At 60.5% G+C, this 24,059-nt stretch overlaps 4 protein-coding genes across 6 annotated transcripts; 2 read left to right on the top strand and 2 right to left on the bottom strand.

Moving 5' to 3' along the window:
- Positions 1–847: 847 nt before the first annotated feature.
- PCP2 (Purkinje cell protein 2) lies at positions 848–2,316 on the bottom strand (the record flags this gene model as incomplete). The annotated part of the gene is made up of 3 exons (XM_083881966.1): positions 848–1,101; positions 1,650–1,782; positions 2,278–2,316. 3 exons carry the CDS (start codon positions 2,314–2,316, stop codon positions 848–850), a joined length of 426 nt encoding a protein of 141 aa, XP_083738092.1.
- A 2,480-nt stretch (positions 2,317–4,796) lies between these two features.
- On the top strand, positions 4,797–13,136 carry TRAPPC5 (trafficking protein particle complex subunit 5). 2 transcript variants are annotated; one of them, XM_083881885.1, is made up of 4 exons: positions 4,797–4,812; positions 7,702–7,977; positions 12,029–12,359; positions 12,393–13,136. In XM_083881885.1, the coding sequence occupies exons 2-3, from the start codon at positions 7,708–7,710 to the stop codon at positions 12,323–12,325; spliced, it is 567 nt and encodes a 188-aa protein (XP_083738011.1). In that variant the 5' UTR covers positions 4,797–4,812; positions 7,702–7,707; the 3' UTR covers positions 12,326–12,359; positions 12,393–13,136. The 2 variants fall into 2 exon arrangements, with proteins under 2 accessions (XP_083738011.1, XP_083738010.1); XM_083881884.1 differs by having other exon boundaries at positions 12,029–13,135.
- A 775-nt stretch (positions 13,137–13,911) lies between these two features.
- NDUFB7 (NADH:ubiquinone oxidoreductase subunit B7) lies at positions 13,912–15,790 on the top strand. The gene is made up of 3 exons (XM_083881921.1): positions 13,912–14,100; positions 14,818–14,986; positions 15,569–15,790. Exons 1-3 carry the CDS (start codon positions 13,989–13,991, stop codon positions 15,657–15,659), a joined length of 372 nt encoding a protein of 123 aa, XP_083738047.1. The 5' UTR covers positions 13,912–13,988; the 3' UTR covers positions 15,660–15,790.
- A 108-nt stretch (positions 15,791–15,898) lies between these two features.
- TECR (trans-2,3-enoyl-CoA reductase) lies at positions 15,899–23,551 on the bottom strand. 2 transcript variants are annotated; one of them, XM_083881907.1, is made up of 13 exons: positions 23,476–23,551; positions 22,340–22,390; positions 22,202–22,253; positions 21,731–21,775; positions 21,144–21,247; positions 20,656–20,771; positions 20,191–20,296; positions 19,475–19,547; positions 18,725–18,768; positions 18,340–18,397; positions 17,413–17,501; positions 17,018–17,063; positions 15,899–16,598 (listed from the first exon to the last, which is right to left on the bottom strand). In XM_083881907.1, the coding sequence occupies exons 1-13, from the start codon at positions 23,488–23,490 to the stop codon at positions 16,471–16,473; spliced, it is 927 nt and encodes a 308-aa protein (XP_083738033.1). In that variant the 5' UTR covers positions 23,491–23,551; the 3' UTR covers positions 15,899–16,470. The 2 variants fall into 2 exon arrangements, with proteins under 2 accessions (XP_083738033.1, XP_083738032.1); XM_083881906.1 differs by having other exon boundaries at positions 18,725–18,751.
- Between the last annotated feature and the right edge of the window lie 508 nt (positions 23,552–24,059).

Genomic DNA, 24,059 nt, shown 5'->3' with positions numbered 1-24,059 from the left:
GCTGGTGACGTGGGGACACGAGGGACATGCATGTGACACATGAGGGACTCGTGTAAGGACCTGGTGCCACCACCCGGCCCCGAGGGGACACGTGGCAACCCTGGGTGTCCCCACCCCCAATAAACGGTGCTGGCACTGCCCATAGGTGTGTCCCCAGGGTGTCACCAGGGGTGGCACAGCCGTCCCTTAGTGCCCCTCTGTCCCCTGGTGCCACCTCCACGGGCGTCGTGTGTCCCTCAATGTCACCTGAGTGCTGTCCCTTGGTGCCACCCCCAGAGGTGTCCGGCATTCCTCAGTGTCCCCACCGGGCCCGGTACCACCCCCTATGCCCCCCATGTCCCCAAGGCCCCTCAGGTGTCACAGGCCCCAAGTGCTCGGGCGTTTATTGGGGACACACGCGGGGAGAGGGGACAGGCCTGGGGGCAGCGGGGGAGGCCCAGGAGGGCTGGGGGGCTCCGGGGGCTCAGTCCTGTGGGGAGAAGGGGAGGGGCATTTGCAGGATGTCCCCAAGACCCCCCATGACCCCCTCCTGTCCCAGAGCTGCTTCTGGGACCGCCCCCGCCAGCCCAACCCCCCTTCCTGAGCCCCCTCCTCAAATTCCTGGGGCTCTCCCAGACCTCCTGGTGCCCCCCTGGTGTCAAAGCCCCCCCATGCCCACCTGTGCCCCCCCATGCCCACCTGTGCCCCCCCCATGCCAAAGTCCCCCGTACCCCCTCCCCGGTGGCCCCTCCCGTGCCCACCTGTGACCCTTGTGCCGAAGCCCCCCTGTATCCCCCTGGTGCCCACCTTCATCTCCCTGTGCCAAAAGTCCCCCCAGTGCCCTTCCTGTTCCCCCTGGTGCCCACCTCTATGGCTCCTGTGCCAATGCCCCCCCGGTGCCCATCAGTGCCCCCCCCCCGGTGCCCCCTCCTGTGCCCACCTGTGCCAAAGCCCCCCCGGTGCACACCTGCGCCCCCCCGGTGCCCACCTGTGTCCCCCCCGTGCCGAAGCCGGGCAGGCGGGGCACGGGCAGCCGCTGCTCGTCCATCCTGCGGCCCTGCGAGCTCGCCACCATGTCCATCAGCGACGCCAGCTCGGGCGGGGGCGGGTTCCCGCCCCCTCCTCCTGCCCGGGGGGGGACACCCGGGTCACCATTGTCACCATGGGACACCCCGGGTCACCTATGCCTCCCCTCCGCCTACCCGGGGACCCCCAAGTCACCCCCGCCCCACGTGTGCCCCTCCTTTCGGGTGCCCAAACTCGTGTCTCCCCTGTGCCATCCGTGGGTCGTGTCGCCAGCGTGGTGTCCCCGGTGTCGCCTCACCCGTGTCCCCTGTCCCCCCCCGGTGTCCCCTCACCCCTGCCCGTGTCCCCCTCGGTGTCCCCTCACCCCTGCCCCTGTCCCCCCCCCCTCCCCCCCCGGTGTCCCCTCACCCCTGCCCCTGTCCCCCCCCGATGTCCCCTCACCCGTGTCCCCTGTCCCCCCCGGTGTCCCCCTGCCCCTGTCCCCCCCCGGTGTCCCCTCACCCGTGTCCCTGTCCCCCCCGGTATCCCCTCACCCCTGCCCCTGTCCCCCCCCGGTGTCCCCTCACCCGTGTCCCCTGTCCCCCCCGGTATCCCCTCGGCCGTGTCCCTGTCCCCCCCGGTGTCCCTTGTCCCCTCACCGGTACCGGTGCCGCCGCCCAGGGTGCAGCGCTGCTCGTCCATGCGCGTGCCCTGCACGGAGCTCAGCAGCGAGAAGAAGCCCTCCTGTTCCGGGGACCCCTCCTGCTGCGGGGACCCCCCCTCGGCCGGGGACCCCCCCTGCGGGGACAGCGCCTCAGGGTCCCCTCCTGGCCTGGGGACACCCCCGACACAGGAACCCCCCGACACAGGGACCCCCTCGCCATTCGGGACTCCCCCCAAAACAGGGACCCTCCCGAACCCCCTGTGGGGGACCCCCACCCTTGAACGGGGACGCCCCCCCTGAAGCGGGGACCCCCCCGAAATGGTGACACCCCCACTTCTAATGGGGAGCCCCCCAAGCAGAGCCCCCCCTCAGCTTCGGGACCCCCCTCCCCAAACGGGCCCCACCACCCCTCAATGGGACCCCGGAACTGGGGACCCCCCTCAATGGGGCCTCCCGGGCTCTTCGATCGCCCCCCCCCACTGACCCCAAAACGTGGGGGGCACCCCTGGGTGCCCTTGTGATGGGGACCCGCCTTCACAAGGGACCCCAACCCCCCCCCCCCGCGGTACCCCCGTACCCCCCAGGACCCCCAAACCCCACCCTGGGGTGACCCCCCGTGCACCCCTCACCGCCGCGCGCTCCGGCTCCGTCCCCCCCGGGGCCGCCATCACGGGTGGGGGGCAGCGACCCCCGCGGGGCCTCTTATTCCCCTGGGGGGACAGGGAGGGACAGGGGAGGGGACACGGGGGGGATAGGGGAGGGGACGACACAGTGACGGTGGGAGCGCGGGGGGGCACCCGTGGGTGCGAGGAGTCGTGGGTGCTGCATCCGCACAGCCGCTGTGGGGTCCCTGCGGGTTCTTAGGGGTGCAGTGGGGTGTCCATGGGGTCTCCATGGGTGCTGTGGGGTCATCCTGGGTGCTGTGGGGTCCTGAGTGGTCCGGGATCGCTCTGGGTGCCATGGGTGCTCTGGTTCTTAGGGGTGCTGTGGGGTCCCAGTGGGTTCTATAGGGTCACCATGGGTGCTCTGGGGTCCTGAGTGCTGTGGGGCCCTCGTGGGTGCTGTGTTGTCCCCGTGGGTGCAGTGGGATCGCTGTGGGTGCTGTGGGGTCCCCGTGGGTGCTGTGGGGTCCCCGTAGCTGCAGTGGGTTCCCCGTGGGTGCTATGGGGTCCACATAGGTGCTGTGGGGCCCCCATGGGTGCTGTGGGGTCCCCTCAGGGTCTCCGTGGGTGCAGTGGGGTCCCCGTGGGTGCAGTGGTATTGCTGTGGGTGCTATGGTGTCTCTGTGGGTGCAGTGGGGCCCCCATGGGTGCTGTGGGGTCCCCTCAGGGTCTCCGTGGGTGCAGTGGGGTCCCCGTGGGTGCAGTAATATTGCTGTGGGTGCTATGGTGTCTCTGTGGTTGCAGTGGGGTCCCTCTGGGTGCTGTGGGGTCCCTGTAGGTGCCGTGTTGTCCCCGTGGGCTCTGTCCGTGTCCGTGGGGTCCCAGCTGTCGCCGTGGGGTCCCCGTGGGTGTCGCGGGTCCCCTCAGGGGGGGCGGCCCCGCCCCCGCGTGTCCCCAATCCCCCCCTGGCAGCCTCGAGCAATTAACGAAATGGCCTTTAATTAATTGCACCCATAAATCCGCAACCACCCACCCACCGCGGGGGGGGGACACGGGGAGGGGACACGAGAGGGGCATGGAGGGACACGAGGTTACCTTGTGCCTGTGCTGCTGCCCCAGGGGGTGTCCCCCAGTGCCCCCCAGTGTCCTCCAGTGTCCCCCAATGTCTCCTGGTGTCCCCCAGTGCCCCCCCAGTGTCCCCAGGGTCCTCCAGTGTCCCCCAATGTCTCCTGGTGTCCCTCAGCTGCCCCCCAGTGTTCCCCCAGTGTCCCCTTGCTGCCCCAGGGAATGTCCCCCGCTGTACCCCAGTGTCCCCGGTGTCCCCCAGGTGTCCCCAGCGTCCCCCAGTGCCTCCCAGTGTCCCCAGTGTCACCCCCGTTCCTTGGGGACAGCAGGGCTGGGTCGAGGCTTCTCTGTCTCCTTGTCACTTGTCCCAGGTTTGGAGACAGCGGTGTCACCACCGGCCCCAGTGCCATCCTCCGGGGTGTCCCTGTGTCCCTTGTGTCCCTTGGTGTCCTTATTGCCCCGTGTCCCCCGTGTCGCCTGTCCTGTGTGCCCTGTGTCCTCTCCGTCCCCCCCAGTGTCACTTCTTTCTGTCACCCTGTGTCCCATGGAAGAGAAAGTGGGGACATTGAGGAGGATGAGGACAATGGGGATGGTGGGGACACTGAAGGGACATTGGGGACATTGGGAACATGGAGACACTGAAGGGACATTGGGGACATTGGGGACATAGGGACACTGAAGAGACACTGGGGACATTGGGGACATTGAGGACATGTGAAGGGAAACTGGGGACATTTGGGACATTGGGAAGTTGGGTACACTGGGGGTCCTGTGAGATCTGGGGACCCTGGGGACACCAGAGCCATGAGGACACTGAGGTGACACAGGGGCAGCAGCAACCCTGCGGACACAAGAGGGACTTGGGGACATGGGGACACGGGGGGTGACACGTGGGGACAGGGGGCCCTTGGTGACGCACAGGGCACATAAGGGACGACCTGGGTGACACAAGTGACACGGGGAGGACTCAGAGGAGACCTATGCGACACAAATGACAAAGGTGACCCGGGGGGGACACCCAGGTGACATCAGCGACAGGGAGCACATGTCACATCGGGGGGTGACCCCCGGTGCCCCCCATGGGTGGCCCCGTCCTGGTGTCCCCCCCTCGTCCCAGGTGTCCCCGGGGGTCACCCGTACCCTCCCCCCTCTTGTCCCCCACCCCTGACGTCATTGGGGATCCGGGCCCTTCCCCCACCCCAGCTGGCGGCCCAGGTGCCCGGGGGGGAGGGGCGGGGGGCACACGGATGCGCGGGCCCCTCCCGCTCTCCCCGTGCCACCAGATGTCCCCCCGTGTCACCAGATATCCCCCCGTGTCCCCCCCGTGTCCCCCATCTCCCCAGGAGGCGTGGCCTCACAGAGAGGGCGTGACCAAGTCGGGCGGAACAACGCAGGCCACGCCCCTCTGCACAGCACCCGCCCCTTCGCGTAGGCTCCGCCCCCCGGCGCGCTTTACGGCCGTTTCACGGCGGTGTCGCGCGGCCGGATCGCTGTCAGGTCGGTACCGGGGGTCCCGGCGGTCCCGGGCAGGCCCCGATCTCCTCCCTCCCTCCCCCCGCGGGCACCCCAGCCCGGCGAGCGCCGTGTCCGTGCCCGCCATTCCCTTCCCGGCGCATCCGGGCCCTGCCATGGGCGTTGTCGCGGCTGTGCTTCCTCCGAACCCCCTCAGAGCCCCCTTGAATCCTAACCATGAACCCCTCAGAGCCCCCTGAACCCCCTCAGAGCCCCCTGAATACCCTCAGAGCCCCCTCGAATCCTAACCCTGAACCCCTCAGACCCCTCTGAGCCCCCTCAGAGCCCCCAGCCCCACCGCGCTGCCCCTGTCCCCTCTGTGCCCCCCTCCCTCAGCCCCTGCCAGCTCCCCGGGGCTGCTCCCTGCCTCCTCTGAGCCTCTTCCCAACCTTCTGCACCCCTCCCTGACCCCTCCCGAGCTCCTTTACCTGCCGGCTGCCCCCTCATCCCCCTCCTGACCCTCCCCAAGCCCCCTCCTGACCCCACTATAGCGCCAACTACTCTCTGCCCCCTTTAATCCCCCTCAGTCCCCTCAGACCCCCCCTCACACCTCGCTGTAGCCCCACGTACCCTCTGCCCCCATTAGTCTCCCTCAGAACCCCCTCAGTCCCCTCAGCTCCCGCTTTAGTCCTGTCCAGTTACCCCCCGCCCCCTTCAATCCCCCTCAAACTCTCCTCAGACACTCCTCAATTCCCCTCAGACCCAGTTCTAGCCCTGCCGAACCACCCCCTGCCCCTTTAACCCCCCTCAGACCCCTTTCTAGTCCTGCCTTGTTGCCTCCTGCCCCTTTTAATTCCCCTCAGACCCCTCATACCCGCCTCTAGCCCAGTCTAACCACCCCCTGCCCCCTTTAATTGCCCTCAGACCCCACTCTAGTGCTGTCTTGTTGCCCTCACCCCCTTTAATCCTCTTCAGACCCTCCCCAAGCCCCTTCAGACACCCCTCAGACTCCTTTAGCCCTGTCTCGCTACCCCTGCCCCCCTTTAATCACCCTCAGACCCTCCTCTAGCCCTGTCTTGTTGCCCCCCACCCCCTTTAATCCCCCTCAGAGCCTCCTCTAGCCCTGTCTTGTTGCCCCCCACCCCCTTTAATCCCCCTCAGAGCCTCCTCTAGCTCTGTCTTGTTGCCCCCCACCCCCTTTAATCCCCCTCAGAGCCTCCTCTAGCCCTGTCTTGTTGCCCCCCACCCCCTTTAATCCCCCTCAGAGCCTCCTCTAGCCCTGTCTTGTTGCCCCCCACCCCCTTTAATCCCCCTCAGAGCCTCCTCTAGCTCTGTCTTGTTGCCCCCCACCCCCTTTAATCCCCCTCAGAGCCTCCTCTAGCTCTGTCTTGTTGCCCCCCACCCCCTTTACCCGCCCTGCACCCCCTCTAGCCCCCCTCAGACCCTCCTCCCTCTGCCCCCTCCCCTCCCAGCCTTGCTCTGACACCCCCAGTGAGACAGAGCTGTGAAAATTAATTTGATGCATCTTTGCCTGATGCTACAGTTGTAGCTTTTTTTTTTAGTTTTATTTTTTCTCTTAAGGGCCAACACTAAGGGATTGGAGGGGGCTCTAATACTGCAATATTTCTGTCATTCAGGATTATTTCAGGGGGTGAAAAACACATCACAATAAGAAATTTTATTCTACTTTTCACTTAAGAAAAGCATTAAATGTAGCAAGCTATATTTAATTATATAGCTTATATATAATACTATATATACTATATGTATGTATTATATAAATATATATTTAATTATACAATAATGTATTTGAAATTTATTTATATATTTTAATTATATTTAATTTGTATTATAATTTAGTGCACTATTAGAGGACACACTAAATTATAATATATTATAAAGTAGATACAGATATATATCTCATTATATATTATATAAGATATATGTATTACATTATATTATATATTACATATATTGTTATATATTATAATAATATAATATAGTTATATTACATTTATTATATACAAGACATTATATATAATATATTATATATATTATATTATATTATATTATATTATATTATATTATATATTTTTATATAGTGTGTGAAATATATATTACATATAAATATATATTTAATTATATGATACTCAACATATCTAATTTTTATTTATATTTTAAAATTATGTTTCATTTATATTACAATTCAGTGTGCTATTGGGGGGGCCACCTAGCCCTGTCATCCAAGTGATACAAGGGCCACCGTTGCATACAACACTCGATAAAACGTCTCGTTTTCTGTGCTCCCGGTGCCCACAAGATTTTTTTTAGCGTGCTAGAACACATCCTTAACGGGCCGCGGAAGTATGAAAATTTTAATTTGAGTTTGTTTAAGTAGGAAGCTTTTTTAATTGCTTAAACGGCACTTTAAACAGCACCTCGAACAGCGCCTTGACCAGCGCCCGTGCCGGTGCCGCTGACTCTCTCCTCCCCTCCCGTCCCATCCTCTTCCAAGCCCCTGACGCCCCCTCCCCTCCGGGTGCCACCGACGCCCCCTCCTCTCCTCTCCCCTCCCATCCCGGCCTCACTGACGCCCCCTCCCCTCCCATCCCCTTCCAGTGGCATTGACGCCCCCTTCCCTCCCGAGCCCCCTGACGCCCCCTCCCATTCTCTCCTGGTGCCACTGACGTCCCCCCGCAGCCCCTCTCGGTGCCATTGACGCCCCCTCCTCTCCCATTCCCTCCCGAGTCCCCTGACGCACCCTCCCCTCCCATTCCCTCCCGAGCCCCCTGACGCCCCCTCCCCTCCCATTCCCTCCCGAGCCCCCTGACGCCCCCTCCCCTCCCATTCCCTCCCGAGCCCCCTGACGCCCCCTCCCGTCCCGTCCCCTCCCGTCCCCGTCCCGCTGACCCCGTCTCGGTCCCGGCCCCGCAGGCGGCGATGGACGCGCGTTTCACGCGGGGCAAGTCGGCGGTGCTGGAGCGGGCGCTGGGCCGGCCGCGCTCGGAGCTGTCGCTGGCCGCCTTCGCGCTGCTCTTCTCGGAGCTGGTGCAGTACTGCCAGCGCCGCGTGGCCTCGGTGGCCGAGCTGCAGGCGCGCCTGGCCCGCCTGGGCCACCACGTGGGGCTGCGGGCGCTGGACGCGCTGGTGGCCCGGGAGCGGCCGGGCCGCAGGGAGACCAAGGTGCTGGGCGTGCTGCTCTTCGTCAAGGTGAGGTGGTGAGAAAAGTTATGAACCCCTCCCAAAAAAACCCCCAAAACACTCCCCAAAAAACAGAACCCTAACAAACCCCCAAACTGCCCCAAAACCACTAAAAAACCCCAAACAACCAACCAACCAAAAAAAAAAAAAAACAAAAACAAAACAAAAAAAAAAAAAAAAAAAAAAAAACAACCCCAAAAAAACCCCAAAGCCCTCCAAAAGATCCTCAACATCCCAAAAAACCCCAAAATCTCCCCCCAGAAAAACCCTGAAGTCTCCCCACCCCCCAAAAAAAAACCCAAATCCCTCCAAAAAACCCAACCCCCAAAAAAAAACCCAAAAAAACAAAACCCCCAAAAAACCCAAAACCCCAAAAAAACTCCAAACCCCCCAAAGAACCCCAATCACCCCCCAAAAAACCCAAATCCCCATAAAAACACCCAAACTCCTCAAAAAACCCCAGACCCCTCAAAAAACCAAAAACCTCTAAATCCCCAAAACCCCCCGAACGCACAAAAATCCCCCAAAACTCTCAAACAACCATAAACCCAAAACCCCCCAAAAAACCCACAAACCAAATGCCAAAACCTTCCAAAATCCCAAAAACTCCAAACCTCCCAAAACCCCAAACCCACAAAAATCCCCAAATCCCCACCCCAAACTCCCCCCACACTTCTGGTGCCACCACCTCTCCTTGGGGGGACATGGGGACAGCGATGGCACTGGAGGGTCACAGGCTGGTGACACTCCACCCTGTCTGGTGGGACATCCCCAGAGCATCCTCAGTGTCCCCAGGAGGGAACACCCCAATGTCCCACACAGAGCCCAAAGGCCACCACCATGTCCCTACAAGGAGTGGCACAGGTGCCTCTGTCCCCAAAAGGTGACAGATGTCCCCACGGGGCTTCCAGACAGACAGGGGACACGGTGGGGACTCAACCCCACCCCAGGATGTCCCCAGCCCAAGGAGAGACGAGGCCACTGCAGGGACAAGAGACAGTTTATAGTGACACCAGTGTCCCCAAGGGCCACCTCGGGGACAAGGACAGAGCTGAGGGACACAAACCAGCTCTGCTGTCCCCTCTGGGGGCAGAGATGTCCCCAGTCAATCGTGATTGATTGATAGGAAGTCCAGATGCTGGTCATGGTTTCATTGGTTTCAATTTGTTATCATAACGGTCCCTCTATTCCATTTCCTCCTCTAAACAAAACTAGAACAAGCTGATAATAGCAAGCAAAACATCATTTAGCTGCAGCTTAAGCATCCAATAACCATTAACGTGCCTTTTGTTGTTTCTAACTGGCATCCTAAACAACATAAATTGCTTCGGTGAAAAATGAGGTTAGTTTCTTTGGTGAAATTTAAAAGGTTTAATAAAAAGACAATAAGAGAGAGACAAAAGCAAAAATACAAATGACAGCGGGATGCTTGGCATTCAGCCAAGAGCACACTACTGACTCAAAACCACTTTTGTAAATGCACCTTTTGCATATTCATAGACCCCCCCCCTCCGTGGATTATTTAAACATTCCTTCGAGTTCAGATGTTCTTTTTGCTTGGTTTAAACCTGCCCCTATTCCATCCTGCAGATCAAATCAGCCTTTTTATTTCTCCTTGTGGCTTCATCCCCACACTCCTTGATAACAGAGTAAATAGAATTCCTGTAAATAAAAAGTAAATAAATTCCTGTAAATAAAAAAGTAAATAAAATTTAAAAAATAAATTCCTCCTTTGGGGTTCTGGTCACCTCCATCTTCATCCAGATAGGATAATCCAAGAATGTGAGGAGTATCCTGATTATCCTTCTCTGAGTTAGCTACAATAGTCTCCATTTTAATACCATGCTACAGCCCAAGAAATATACATATATTTATCACACTGCTATTTCTAAGTTTACTTAACAGCAGAAATAAACTATATTCATGCTGCAAAGCTTTCCAACGTTATACACGTAGCATTATTTTTAATATTTGTGAAAAGCCAATAATATAATATTGCAGGAGAAGGAGTATCTGGACGCACAACCAATGTGAATGAGCAGAAGCCGGATTTATTGTTTATGTTGAGCTGCAGTTACAGACTCTAAATTGCTTTTTCACAGGTTCAGGCATCATTTGATTGGTTCCCTCTCCTTCAGGACACCTGATTGTCCTCATCACCTTGTGCCTCCTTTATCTCGGTTTTGCCTTCTTGGCGGTCTCTTTCTCAGGCTCTGCTTCTCTTATTTCAGCCCTGTTTTCCTCAGTGACCTTGAGGGATTCCCGAGGGTTCTGATAACAAAACTGCAGGTGGTTTGATAAGGTTATTTTCAGGCAGTTTGGCCTGTGATGCAGATACATTCCTACATAATATGTACTTATAACACTTCTAACTTGTTATAAATGCATCTTATAAAGTTGGATTTTCACAAATGTTAGGGTGAATGCTACATGAAGGTTTTACTGTATTAATTTAGTTTATTTTGTTATTAACAGAGTTTTGAAATGGTGGTGTGATGAATGTGTATGTTTTTTTGGGTGGTAGCATGGTGTTAAAAGTAAAGACTGTTTTTGTAACACCTAAACCAGCCAAGCCAGAGGGTGAAGAGAGTCCTCCCGCATTCCTGAATTATCCAGATGAAAATATCAGTGAACCAAAGCTCCAAGGCGGAATTTATTGAATCTGTCAGACAAAATGGAGCCACTGGCAGATGGTCTATGAGATAAAATGGTTGTAGGGGGAGTTAAAACTGAACAGAGGAAATTCAGACTCAAGAGGAATGTTTGAGTCGTGCATTAGGGTCTGTTGGATGTGTAACATCCTGATCCTTTTAAAGCCCTGCTCTGAAGGGGTAGGGCGTGCACTTGGCTGAATGCCAAAGCCATCTGGCTGTATAATTCATTAACATTAATTCAATATATTTATAAATTAATGCATTAATTAATCAATAACTATGAGAAAATAAATTAGTTATTATATAGTTAATTAATATTTTGCTTTATTTCTGTCACTAATTGTCTTTTTATTAAACTTTTAAAATTTTACCAAGAAAGCAAACCTTGTTTTTCACATAACCCTCGACTCAAACCTTAACTCTCTAAAATTTCCCCCCCCAGGGCCCACTGCATGTACATATTATATTATTATTCTATTCTAACATTTCTAACCCTCGACTAAAACCTTAACCCTTTAAAATTTAATATATAATGTTGTTGATTATTATTATGTTTAAGTACTATATATACATATACATATACAATAAAATCAGGACACAAAATCTAATCTCAACTAAAACCTTAACCATTTAAAATTCAATATATAATGTTTATTAATATGTTTAAGTACTATATATACATATAATATATGATATAAATCAGGATGTAAAATCTAATCTCAACTAAAGCCTTAACCCTATAAAATTTGCCCCCCCAGGGCCCCCTGTACTTACATATTATATTATTATTCTATTATAACACTTCTAACCCTCGACTAAAACCTTAAAATTCAGTATATAATGTTTATTTTTATGTGTAAGTAATATATTTACATATAGTGGTATAATATTCAATATAAATCAGGATGTAAAGTCTAATCTTGACTAAAACCTTAACCCCATAAACTCTCTCCCCCCAGGGCCAGCTGTATGTACATATTATATTTTTATTCTATTATAACACTTTTAACCCTCAACTAAATCCTTAACCCTTTAAACTCTTGTCCCCCAGGACCTGTTGTACATACACATTGTATTTTTATTCTATTATAACACTTTTAACCCTCAACTAAATCCTTAACCCTTTAAACTCTTGTCCCCCAGGACCTGTTGTACATACACATTGTATTTTTATTCTATTATAACACCTCTAATCTCGACTAAAGTCTTAACTCTAAACCTTTCCCCCCAGGGCCCGCTGCATGTGCATATTGTGTTTTTATTCTATTATAACACTTCTAACCCTCAACTAAAGCCTTAACCCTTTAAACTCTCCCCCTCAGGGCCCGCTGCATGTCCATATTGTGTTTTTATTCTATGGTAACACTTCTGATCTCGACTAAACCCTTCACCTGTGCATCCCCCAGGGCCCTCTGTGGCGGGCGCTGTTCGGGCGCGAGGCCGACAAGCTGGAGCAGGCCAACGACGACGACCGCACGTTCTACGTGATCGAGCGGGAGCCGGTGGTGAACACGTTCGTGTCGGTGCCGCGGGAGAACAGCTCCCTCAACTGCGCCGCCTTCGCCGCGGGGCTGCTGGAGGCCGTGCTGGGCGCCGCCGGCTTCCCCGCCCGCGTCAGCGCGCACTGGCACAAGGGCACCACGCTCATGATCAAATTCGATGAGGCCGTCATCGCCCGCGACAAGAGCCTGGAGGGGCGCTGACAGTGGGGACAGGGACTGCGGGGACAGGGACAGTGTGGGGACAGGGACAGTGTGGGGACAGGGACAGTGTGGGGACAGAGCTCTGAGCCTGGACAGGTGCTGACAATGGGGACAGGGACTGCGGGGACAGGGACAGTGTGGGGACAGAGACAGTGGGGACAGGGACATCATTGAGCCTGGAGGGGCACTGACACTGCAGGACAGTGGGAGACAGAGACGCCGTGAGACAGGACCCTGAGGGAGGGGACAGCACAGTTGTGTCACACTGTGCTGTGGAAATAGGGCCATCAGAGAGGGGACAGGGACAGCGTGGCCTTGTCATGCCATGTGGGACTGAGGCTGTGAAGGACAAGACAGAGCCTGGAGAGGCGCAGGGACACCATGGGACAGGGCCCTGAGAGAGGGGACAGCGTGGCTGTGTCACACAGTCATGAGGGACATCATTCCTTGAGAGGTGCCGAGGGGACAGCAGGATGTTCCTTCGTGGCCCTGTCCTGTGTCACCGTGTGTCACAAGGGTCTGTAGGGGCAGTGGGATGTCCCTCAGGGCCTTGTCCTGTGTCACAGTGTGGGACAAGGCTCTGAGGGATAGCAGGGGAAATTGTGACATCCCCCGTGGCCTTGTCACCATGTGGGCTGAGCCAGGAGAAACGTCACCAGCCACCACAGGAGCCTTCCTGATGTCCCTCGGCCACCTCTGGTTTGTGTCCCTCAGCTCTGTCCTTGTCCCCGAGGTGGCCCTTGGGGACACTGGTGTCACTATAAACTGTCTCTTGTCCCTGCAGTGGCCTCGTCTCTCCTTGGGCTGGGGACATCCTGGGGTGGGGTTGGGTCCCTAACGTGTCCCCTGTCTGTCTGGAAGCCCCGTGGGGACATCTGTCGCCTTTTGGGGACAGAGGCACCTGTGCCACTCCTTGTAGGGACATGGTGGTGGCCTTTGGGCTCTGTGTGGGACATTGGGGTGTTCCCTCCTGGGGACACTGAGGATGCTCTGGGGATGTCCCACCAGACAGGGTGGAGTGTCACCAGCCTGTGACCCTCCAGTGCCATCGTTGTCCCCATGTCCCCCAAACACCAGAGGTGGTGGTGATGGCACCAGAGCTGCGGGGGTCCTGGGGAAATTTGGGGGTTTTTGGGGGCGTTTATGGGGGCACTGGTGGGGTGTGGGGAGTCCTGACAGGGGTCTGTGAGGGTGTGGGGGAAGATTTGGGGTGCGGGGGAACCTTGGGGTGGGGTTTTGGGGGAGGGTTGGGTTTTTTGTGTGTTTGAGGGTTTTTTGTGGGTTTGATAAGTTATGGGGTTTTTTGGGGGGAATTTGGGCTTTTTGGAGGGCTTGAGGATTTTTTTGGGGGGGTTGGTTTTTTTTGTGGGTTTGAGGGTTTCTTTGGGGGGGGTTGGGGGAGTTTTGGGGTTTTTTTTTGGGAGGTTGAGGTTTCTTTTAGAGGGGTTGAGTTTTTTTTGGGGGGGTGGGGTTCTTTGGGAGGGGCGGTGTCGTTTAGGGGGGTTTGGAGGTCCTCCCGGCTGCCAGGGGGCGCTGCAGTCCCCAGGGCCGTGTCCCACCGTCGCCGTTCCGCCGCTTCCGGCCCGCGGCGTTTCCGGTTCCGCCGCCGTTGCCAGGCCCCGTTCCCGGAGCCTGCGCCGCTGCCGGGCCCGGCCCCGCCGCCATGGGCGCTCACCTGACGCGGCGGTACCTGTGGGACGCGGAGGCCGAGCCCGACCCGCTGAACATGCCGTCCTTCCCCGCCGATCTGGGCATGCCGCGCCGCCAGCCGCGCGGTCAGTGCGGGGACACGGGGACACCGGGGGGACACGGGGAGGGGGAGGCGCGGGGACACATCGGGGGCCGCGGGCGCGGTGGCCTTGGGGCGTCCCCGCCCTCGCGTGACCCCGGTGACCTTCCGGCGCCACCCCCCCGCGTGTTTCCCGGTGCCACCTCCTGTGTCCTCCGTGTCCCCTCGCAGTGTCCCCCCCGTGTCCCCGTGTGCCCCGCGGGTGCCACTGGCGCTGCTGTGACGGCTTTCCCTGTCCCCACCCCTTTTCACACCCCTGTCACATCCTTCTGTGTGTCCGCACTCCTGTCACACCTGTGAGTGTCCCTGCGTGTCCCCACCCCTTGTCACACCCCTGTCTCCACCCCTGTCGCACCCCTGTGCGTGTCCCCATCCCTGTCACACCCCTGTCTCCACCCCTGTCACACCCCTGTGCGTGTCCCCATCCCTGTCACACCCCTGTGCGTGTCCCCATCCCTGTCACACCCCTGTCTCCACCCCTGTGCGTGTCCCCATCCCTGTCACACCCCTGTGCGTGTCCCCACCCCTGTCACACCCCTGCCATGTCTCCCCACATACCACTTGTGTGTTGATGTCCCTGCAGTTGCCACCCCGTGTTTCCACGTGTCCCCCTGTGTCCCCACCTCCATCACACCTCTGTCCCTCCTGTCTGTCCCCCCGTCCCTGTTGGGTTCTGACGTGTCCCTGTCCCCTCTGGTGACAGCCATGGTGGCCACGGCGGCACAGCTGGCACAAGGCCGGGTGCCCCTGGAGCAGAGGGACTACTGTGCCCACCACCTGCTGCGGCTGCTGCGCTGCCACCGCGACAACTTCCCCGTGCCCTGGGGCTGCCACGACCTGCGCCACGCCTGGGACAGCTGCCAGCACGAGGAGTGAGACACGGGGACATGGGGGGACAGGGGAGGACATCATGGGGACAAGGGGACATGGGGGGATGTCATGGGGACAGCAGGGAGCTATCATGGAGACATGGGGGGACGTGGGGGGACACACCTGGGACAGCTGCCAGCACCAGGAGACAGACACAGGGACATGGCGGGACACAGGGACATGGGGCTGCCACACCCTCTGCCACAGCTGGGACATCTGCCAGCACAAGGAGTGACACACGGGGACACGGGGACACGGGGGGACGTGGGAGGGCACAGCTAGGACAGCTGCCAGTACCACGAGTGAGGGGACATGAGGGCTCATGGGGGGATGTGGGACACTGGGGCTGGAGGGGACACAAGGACACAGGACTGAGGACAGGTGACTTTGGGGACACTGCAGGGACATGAGGTGACAGGAATTGGGGACAAGGACAGGGTGGAGGGGGGGACACAGGGACAGGGGCGTGTCTGGGGGGTGACAGGGACATGGGGGGATGTGGGAGGGGCTTGGGGGTGACACAGTGGTGACATGGTGGTGGCACAGCAGTGACACGGGGGTGACACGGTGCCACCTGTCCCCAGCTATGTGATGCGCATGAAGGAGTTTGAGCGTGAGCGGCGCCTGAAGCAGCGCCAGCAGCGGATCCGGCGGCGCCACGGGGACACCGAGTGACACCTGGGGACACCGAGTGACACCTGGGGACACTGAGGGACACCTGGGGACACCGAGGGACACCCGGGGACGCTGCGGTGATGGGGACACGAGGCCACCCCCGCGCAATAAACCCTCCGAGTGACACGGCACTGGCTCGTCACTGCGTGTGGGGACAGCAGGGTTGTCCTCACAGGGTGGCTGTGACCCCCCGGTGTCCCCTGGCATGGGACAATGACAGGCCACACACAGCTGGGGGGAAGTAATTTATTGTCACCTGTGGGGACTGGGGGTGACACTGGGCAGAGGCTGTGGTCACCAGCCACTCGTGGGTGACACCGTGTTGTCACCAGCGGTGGCTTCAGCACTGCCACTGCTGTCCCTGGTGACTGAGGACGCAGCCACTGGGGATGGCACCCTGGAGGTGACACTGCCACCAGGGAGGGACACCAGGGCTGGGGACAGTGGGACCACGTTCCCATGTCCTGCTGTGAGCACCAGGGTGACAATGAGCGTGTGTCCCCTGTCCCCACACTGTCCCCAAGGCTCAGGGCAGGACTGACAGGGACAGATCAGAGTGTCTCCAAGGACTGCTCCAGCTGTCACTGCAGGGAGGGGACAACGGGGGCAGGGTGTCCCCAGGGTGTCCTCACAGGGCACAGCTGTCCCAGCAGTGTCACAGGAGGAAAGGGACACTAGGGGCTGTCCCCGCAGTGTCACAGCAGGAAGTGGGTGACGTTCCCTTGGTGTTACAGCAGGGAGGGGACAGTGGGTGATGTCCCCTCAGTGTCACAGCAGGGAGGGGACACTGCAGGTTGATGTCCCCGCGGTGTCACAGCAGGAAGGGGATGATGGGCGAGCGCAGGGGGGGATAATCCCGGAATTCCCGGAGGTAGCTGCGGTGCTTCCCCTGAGCCCAGATCGCCATCTGCACGAAGCCCACCAGCGAGAACAGCGCCACTGCGGGGACAGCGCTGTCACCGCGGGGACACGGCACAGGGGACAGCAGGGACACGGGACAGCGGGGACAGAGGGGCATTTGGGCACTCGGGGATGGCACCAGGGACGTGGAGGGGACAGGAGACCCTGGAGGGGTATAGGGGACATGGGGGCGCAGGGGACATGAAGGGACCCCAGCAAAGGACAGGAGACATGGGGAGGAGAGACATGGGGACCCCAGAGTGGGACAGGGGACCCCAGGGTGGGACAGGAGACATGGGGAGGGGAAAATATGGGGCGGAGGTGGGAGCTTTGGGAATGGGAGGTGACATGGAGGGGACACAGGGATCCCAGGGTGGGACAGGGGACACAGAGCCAGGGTCTCAGGGTGCCAGCCCCCCACCAGCCCCTCCCTTGTCCCTGGTGTCCCCTCCCCTCACCAGGCAGACACTGGGTCATGATGGTGAAACCGATCCAGGACCCGACCTGGAGGGAAACACCCGGAGGGGAGGGGTGTCACCCATTGGTGGTGTCACCCATTGCAGGTGTCACCCATGGGGGGTGTTGTCACCCACAAAGAGCAGCTCCCCCCATGTCCCCTCCCCTGCCGTCCTGCACCACAGTGACCCCCCCCAGCACAGTAGTGTACCCTCCCCTGCCCCACCCAGGATGTCCCCACCCTCCACATCCCCTCCAATGCCCTCCCAGGAAGTGTCCCCCTGCTTCCGGTGTCCCCAGGGGCGTGTCCCCCCGATGGCTGTGTCCCCCCCCCAGTGTCCCCAGAGCCATGTCTCCCCAGGGCCATGTCCCCACGCTGTCCCCGCGGTGTCCCCACCTCGTAGGTGTAGTTGGGGCAGGACACGAGCAGGAAGAGCCACGTGAAGGGGTTGCGGGTGGGGTACGGGATCTTCCGGGTCTTGGAGCCTGCGCCGGGGGACATGGGGACACCCATGGGGGACAGCCCCGGACACAGGGCACACACGGTGACACACGGGGCACACACAGGGACAGAGTGGGGACAGCCCATGGGACACGGGGTGCACACAGGTGACAGCCCCCAGACATGGGTCACACATGAGAGCACCAAGGACAGCCCCAGACATGGGGCACACATGGTCATACACAGGGACAGACCGGGGGCAGCCCGTGGGACATGGGGCACACACAGGTCACACACAGGTCACACATGGGGACACAGTGGGGACAGCCCATGGGACATGGGGCACACTCAGGGACACCTCCAGACGCAGGTCACAGCTGGGTCACAGATCAGTCACATCTCCCAGACACAGGTAACACATGGTGACAGACCAGTGACATCCCCCAGACACAGGCCACCCCCCAGGCCACCCCCTGCCCAGGTGTCACCCTCCATGTCCCTGCCAGCCCATGGCTGCTCCCACATGTTCTTGTTGCCTCTGCACCATCGTGTCCCCAACATCCCCCATGTCCCCAATGTCCCCCCCCATCTCCCCATCTCCCCCGGTGTCCCCAATGTCCCTCTGTGTCCCTCCCATGTCCCCATGTCCTCATGTTCCCCACCCTGGTGTCCCCCCCATGTCCCTGTGTCCCTCCCACTGTCCTCCCCATGTCCATCCTGGTGTCCCCGTGTCCCCCCCATGTCCTCCTGTTCCCCCTGGTGTCCACCCCATGTCCCCATCTTCCCCCGGTGCCCTCCCCGTGTCCATCCCGGTGTCTCTGTGTCCATCCTGGTGTCCCTGTGTCCCCCCCATGTCCCCATGTCCCCCCGGTGTCCCCTCACCCGCAGGGCGCAGGTTCCTCAGGGCCACGTGGATGGAGAAATTCCCGAGTTGGCAGAACTGGGAGGGGAGCACAGGGAGGTCACAGGGGACCCTCGGCGGGGGGTGGTGCCTGGACCCCCCTGGGACCCCCCAGAACACTCAACTGGGACCCCCCAGTGCCTGCCCCCCCTCAGCCCCACCCCCCCCCTTTCACTCCCTCATGTCCCCCCAGCCTCCACTGGGACCCCTCCAAACCCCCTCAGGGACCCTCCCAACCCCCCCAGCCTCCACTGGGACCACCCAACTTCCCCCAAACTCCCCCCAGCCCTAACTGGGACCTCCCAAACTCCCCCAAACCCCCCCAGCCCCCACTGGGACCCCCCCATCTCCCCATCAGGGACCCACCAGGAACACGGCCAGCGCCAGCTTCACCTGCTCGTCACCGTAGGCTGAGGGGACACAGGGGTCAGGGACAGGGACAATGGCCAATGACACCCCCGGGGGTGACAGGGACAAGCCCCAGTGACACCCCTGGGGGGGACAGGGAAAGGGACAATGGTCAGTGGCCAGTGACACCCCCGGGGGTGACAGGGACAAGCCCCAGTGACACCCCTGGGGGGGACAGGGAAAGGGACAATGGCCAGTGGCCAGTGACACCCCCGGGGGTGACAGGGACAAGCCCCAGTGACACCCCTGGGGGTAACAGGGACAACTCCCAGTGACACCCCCGGGGGTGACAGGGACAGGGACAACCACCAGTGTCCCCTGTGGATGTAGGGGCACACAGGGGGGACAGGGACAGGGACAGCCACACCCCCCACATGTCCCCTGGAGGCACAGGGGGACAAGGGGAACATGAGCAGGGTGGTGTGATGGGGACAGTGGGGACACAGAGGGGACAGGGGACAAGAGAACCTCACGGGGGTGTAAGCAGAGGGGGGCTGTGATGGGGACATTGGGGGGACACAGGCAAAAATGACAGTGACAATGTCACTCACCAGGGGGTATGTATAGCAGGTGATTGATGTAGTGGGGACACACAGGTGACAATGACAATGACAGTGTTACTCACTAGAGGGTGGGTACAGTGTGTGGTTGATGTAGTAGGGACAGTGGGGACACACAGGTGACAATGACAGTGACAGTGTCACTCACCAGGTGGCGTGTACAGTGGGTGGTTGATGTAGTAGGCCATCCAGGCAGCAAAGCCCCAGTAGTAGGTGCAGTTCTGGGGACATTGGGGACACGTTGGGGACACACTGGGGACACACCAGTGGCAGGCAGGGGTGGCTGAGGGGGACAGGGACAGGACACACGGACAGCGGGGTGGCCTTGGGAGCACAGGGAGGTGACAAGGACACCTCGAAAACATCACACAGGGTCAGTGCTGTGGGGACAGGGGATGGCAGAGGTGACTTGGGTGGGGGCCGGGGAGGGGACAGAGCACTGCCCCAGGTGTCACCTTGAAGCAGAGGCGGCGGGGGGGATGACCCGGTGGGGACAGGGAAGGGACAGTGGTGACTCCTGGGGGCAGACGGCGGTGACACAGGTGCCAGGGAACTGGCACAGATGGCACGGGTGGCACTGTCATCTTGAAGATGTCGCACAGGGGCCTTGCAAGAAGCGGTGGGGACAGGGAGGGGACAGCGGTGATTCTTGGGGGAACAGGGTGGTGACACAAGTGCCAGGGCAGTGCCAGGGTGGCACAGGTGTCACAGGTGTCACAGGTGGCACTGTCACCTTGAAGATGTTGCACAGGGGCCTTGTGAGAAGTGGTGGGGACAGAGACAGGACAAGGAGGGGACAGTGCTGACACAGATGCCAGGGCGGTGCCAGGGCAGTCACAGGTGGCACAGGGGTGGCAGTGTCACCTTGAAGATGTTGCGCAGGGGCATGGTGCCGTGCGAGAAGCGGTGCACGAAGAGCGTCTCCAGCAGCCGCTTCACGTAGTGGAAGGAGTGACAGCAGCACGCCAGGCTGGGGACACGGGGGGGACATGGGGGGACACTGGAGACACCTTCCCCCGTCCCCACCACCCTGGCCAGTGTCCCCACCATGTCCCTTCCCAGACCCCCCTAGTCCTCTCATTGCCAGACCCCACCCACTGTCCCCATGTCCCCGTTGCCCCCATGTCCCCCATGTCTCCATGTCCCCTGTGTCCCCATGTCCCTGCTGTCCCCATGTCCCCACTGTCCTCAGTGTCCCCACTGTGCCCATCATCCCCATATCCCCACAGTGTCTCCACTGTCCCTGCTGTGCCCCCATGTCCCCTGTGTGTCCCCACTGTCCCCATGTCCCCTGTGTGTCCCCTGTGTGTCCCCTGTCCCGTGTCTCACTGGACCACGCGGTGCCGGCTGGCTGTGAAGTCGTAGCGGGGCCCGTACAGGAAGGGGACCCGGAAATAGAACAGCAGGTAAATGAGCAGGGGACCAGCGTACTCGGTCAGGAACACCTGGGACAGGTGAGGGGACAGTCAGGGACACCTGGGACAGGGGACACCCAGGAGCAGGGACAGAGGGACAGAGAGGGACAGAGAGACACAGGGACACGGGAGGGACACGGCTGGAAGCACAGAGGGACAGAGGGATGTGGGGACAGCAGAGGGGACACAGGGACAGCATCAGGGACATGGGGACAGAGGGACACAGGGACAGCAGGGGGGGCATGGAGACCGACAAGAGCAGCCAGGATGGAGATGGAGACAGAGGGACATGGGGTGACAGGGACAGAGGGTGGGACAAGAGGACACAGGGGTATACAGGGGGTGACAGGGTGACACAGGGGACACAGAAGTGACAGAGGGTGACAGCGTGGCAGCCCTCACCGTGACCCAGCTGATCTGTGCCCCCAGGTCCCGGAAGTAGAGCGTGGCTGTGGTGCCCACGGGCAGCGACTGCAGCACATCCTCATCCTTCAGCGAGCGACCCTCTGGGGACAGACACACCTGGGGCACCTGCGACACCTGGGGACATCCCTGGGGACATCCCTGGGGCTTCTGGGATACCTGGGGACATCCCTGGGACTGGAGACACCTGGGGACACCTGGGACATCCCTGGGACATCCCTGGGGACATCCCTGGGGCACCTGGGGAAATCTCTGGGACATCCCTGGGGTACCTGGGGACATCTGGGGGGACACCTGGGAGGTACCTTGACCACACCTGGGACACCCCTGGGACACCTGGGAGGACAGTGGGGGCAGTGGGAGGACAGCAGGGGACAGTGAGGGCACTTGGGAACATTGCAGAGAAAACAGGGACAGCCAGGGACACCTCAGGGGACAGGAGGAGAACATCAGAAGACAGCTGGGGACCCTGTAGGGAACACCTGGAAAACACTCTGGGGACAGCTGGGGACACTCTGGGGACACCTGGGACAGCTGGGGACACCCCATCCCACGGTGACACTCACTGGGGTCCAGGCGCAGGGACTGCCTCGCTGGGTACCACTGGGGATCTGTGGGACAGAGGGGACAGCAATGGTGGCACTGTGAGGACAGAGCCACAGAGGGGACAATGAAGGTGGCCACGGCCCCATGACGGGTCTCTGATGACAATGATGACCATGGTGGCTCTGTGACAGGTCCCCAGCCACACTGAGGATCCTCATCTGCTCTGGGGGCTCCCAACCCCATTCTTGTCCCCATTCCCATCCCAAACCTTGTTCCTGTCCCCATCCCTCTTCCTGTCCCCATCCCTGTCCCCATTCCCATTCCTTGTCCCTCTCCCTGTCCCTATCCCCGCCCCTGTCCCCGTCCCCACCCTTGTCCCCACTCCTGTCCCCATTCCCATCCCCACTCCTGTCCCCGTCCCTATCCCCATCCCTATCTCCTCCTGTCCCTGTCCCCTCCTGTCCCTGTCCCCTGTCCCCGTCCCCACTCACGGGCTTTGCTGAACAGGTTCTTGATGTCTGCCACGGTGGCCTGAGGCTCCACCTGGGGACAGCGAGAGGCAGTCATGGGCGGCGGGCCACCCCGTGTCCCCTCCCTGTCCCCTCCCTGTTCCCTCCGAGCCCCCTCACCTTGTCCAGGAAGCAGAGCTTGTCCCGCGTGCGGGCGTCCAGGATCTCCACCTCGAAGAAGAGCACGGCCGATCTCTTGGGCCGCCTGCTGGGGGCCACGGGCGGCCACAGCCCCAGCACGGGCCCCGCGGACACCGCGCCCCCCTCGCGGGGTGGCACTGCCACCTCCATGTCACCGCCCGAAACCCGATCGGCCCCGCCGGCCGCTAAATATAAACCCTCCCCCCCCGCTTGGTGGCCCTGGAGGTGGCCCCGGAGGTGGCCCTGGAAGTGGCCACGGGAGGGACAGAGTGACCCGGCACGCACGGGGGGTGGGGACAGTGGCCGGAGGGGACAGGACAGGACAGGGCAGGACGTGTCACAGGTGAGGCCGGACACCCCCCACAGCAGCGGGTCCCAGGCTCCCCGAGAGCCCCGGTGGCCCCAGGCAGGGGACAGAGCTGGCCGGGGCCATGTGGCCGCTGTCACCCGCCGGCGGCTCCAGGGGGGAGCGGGGTGACGTCACGCGGTGACACCGGGACGGGGCTGTCACTCTGGGACGGGGCTCTGTCACCCCTGGGGACACCCCGATGACGCTCTGTCACCGCCGGGGGGGGGGTGACATCATGGGCTACCCGCGCCGTGCCCAGGGAGCCACCACGAGCGCGGTGACAGTGACAGCGGCAGCGACAGTGACGGTGCCAGGACAGGCTCGGGTGGTGCCAGCGGGGGGAGGGCGGGGACGGGGCCCGCCCCGAGGTGACTCCGGCCCGTCCGGGCCCTGCTGCCACCGCGGGACCTGCCCGAGACCCTTCGGGACCCTCTGGGACCTCCCCGGACCCTTGGGAACCTCCCGGACGCCAGACGGTCCCGGCACCATAAGCCACGCCCCCTAGGGCCCACCCCTCCCGAGGCCACACCCACCCCTGCACCAAGCCACGCCCCCGGCGCCTCAGGGCATCTCGCTATGAGGCGCATGCGCAGATCGCCACCGCCCCCATGCACATGCGCAGAGTGTGTCCCAGGTGCCCCGGGGCGGAACGCGCGGGTTCCGCGAGGTCGGCGCGAGCGCTCCGTGCGGGGCCGGCGGCACCGGCTCTCGGGGCCGCTTCGGTGCCTGTGGCCGCCCCGCCGCGCGGGCCCCGCGGCCGCCTCACCTCGTAGTGCTTCATGGCCGCTGCGCTCCGCCGCTCCCGCCGCCCCCGCCGCCCACACGTGACCCGCCCCGTTCGCCAGCGGGGGCGGGGCCTCGTGCGTGACCAATCGGCGCCGCGCGTGTGGCTCGGCGCGGCCAATCAGAAGCCCGCGGCCCCGCCCTCGCGCTCGCCCCTTCCCGCCGCTCTGGTTGCCGGGGCGACGCGAACGCCCGAGGGGGGCTCCGCCAATAGGAGGCGGGGGCGGGGCGTGGAATGACGGCCGGAACAGCCAATGGGATCGCAGAAGGGGAGGGGCTGCTGGTGGAGTGATGGTCAGAACAACCAATAGGCTCACGGCAGAGGCGGGCAGTGGGCGGGGCAAGAACGGCGTGGGAGTCTGGGCTGGTCTAAAGGGGCCTGGGGGGGTCTGGGGGTGTTACAGGGGCCTGAAGGGTCACGGTCGGGGGGAGGGAGGCTTGGGGAACTGGGGCGGTCAGGGGTGTCTGGGTGTCCCTGGGGGGTTGGGGGGTCATATGGAGGATGAGGGGGTCACGGGGGTCTGAGGGATGGGGGGCTGGGGTGATCATGGCAGCCTGGAGGGTCCT

The sequence above is a fragment of the Zosterops lateralis genome (assembly GCF_965231275.1).
Source record: "Zosterops lateralis genome assembly, chromosome: 36".
Taxonomy (NCBI): domain Eukaryota; kingdom Metazoa; phylum Chordata; class Aves; order Passeriformes; family Zosteropidae; genus Zosterops; species Zosterops lateralis.
This window is presented reverse-complemented; position numbering and strand designations above follow the sequence as displayed.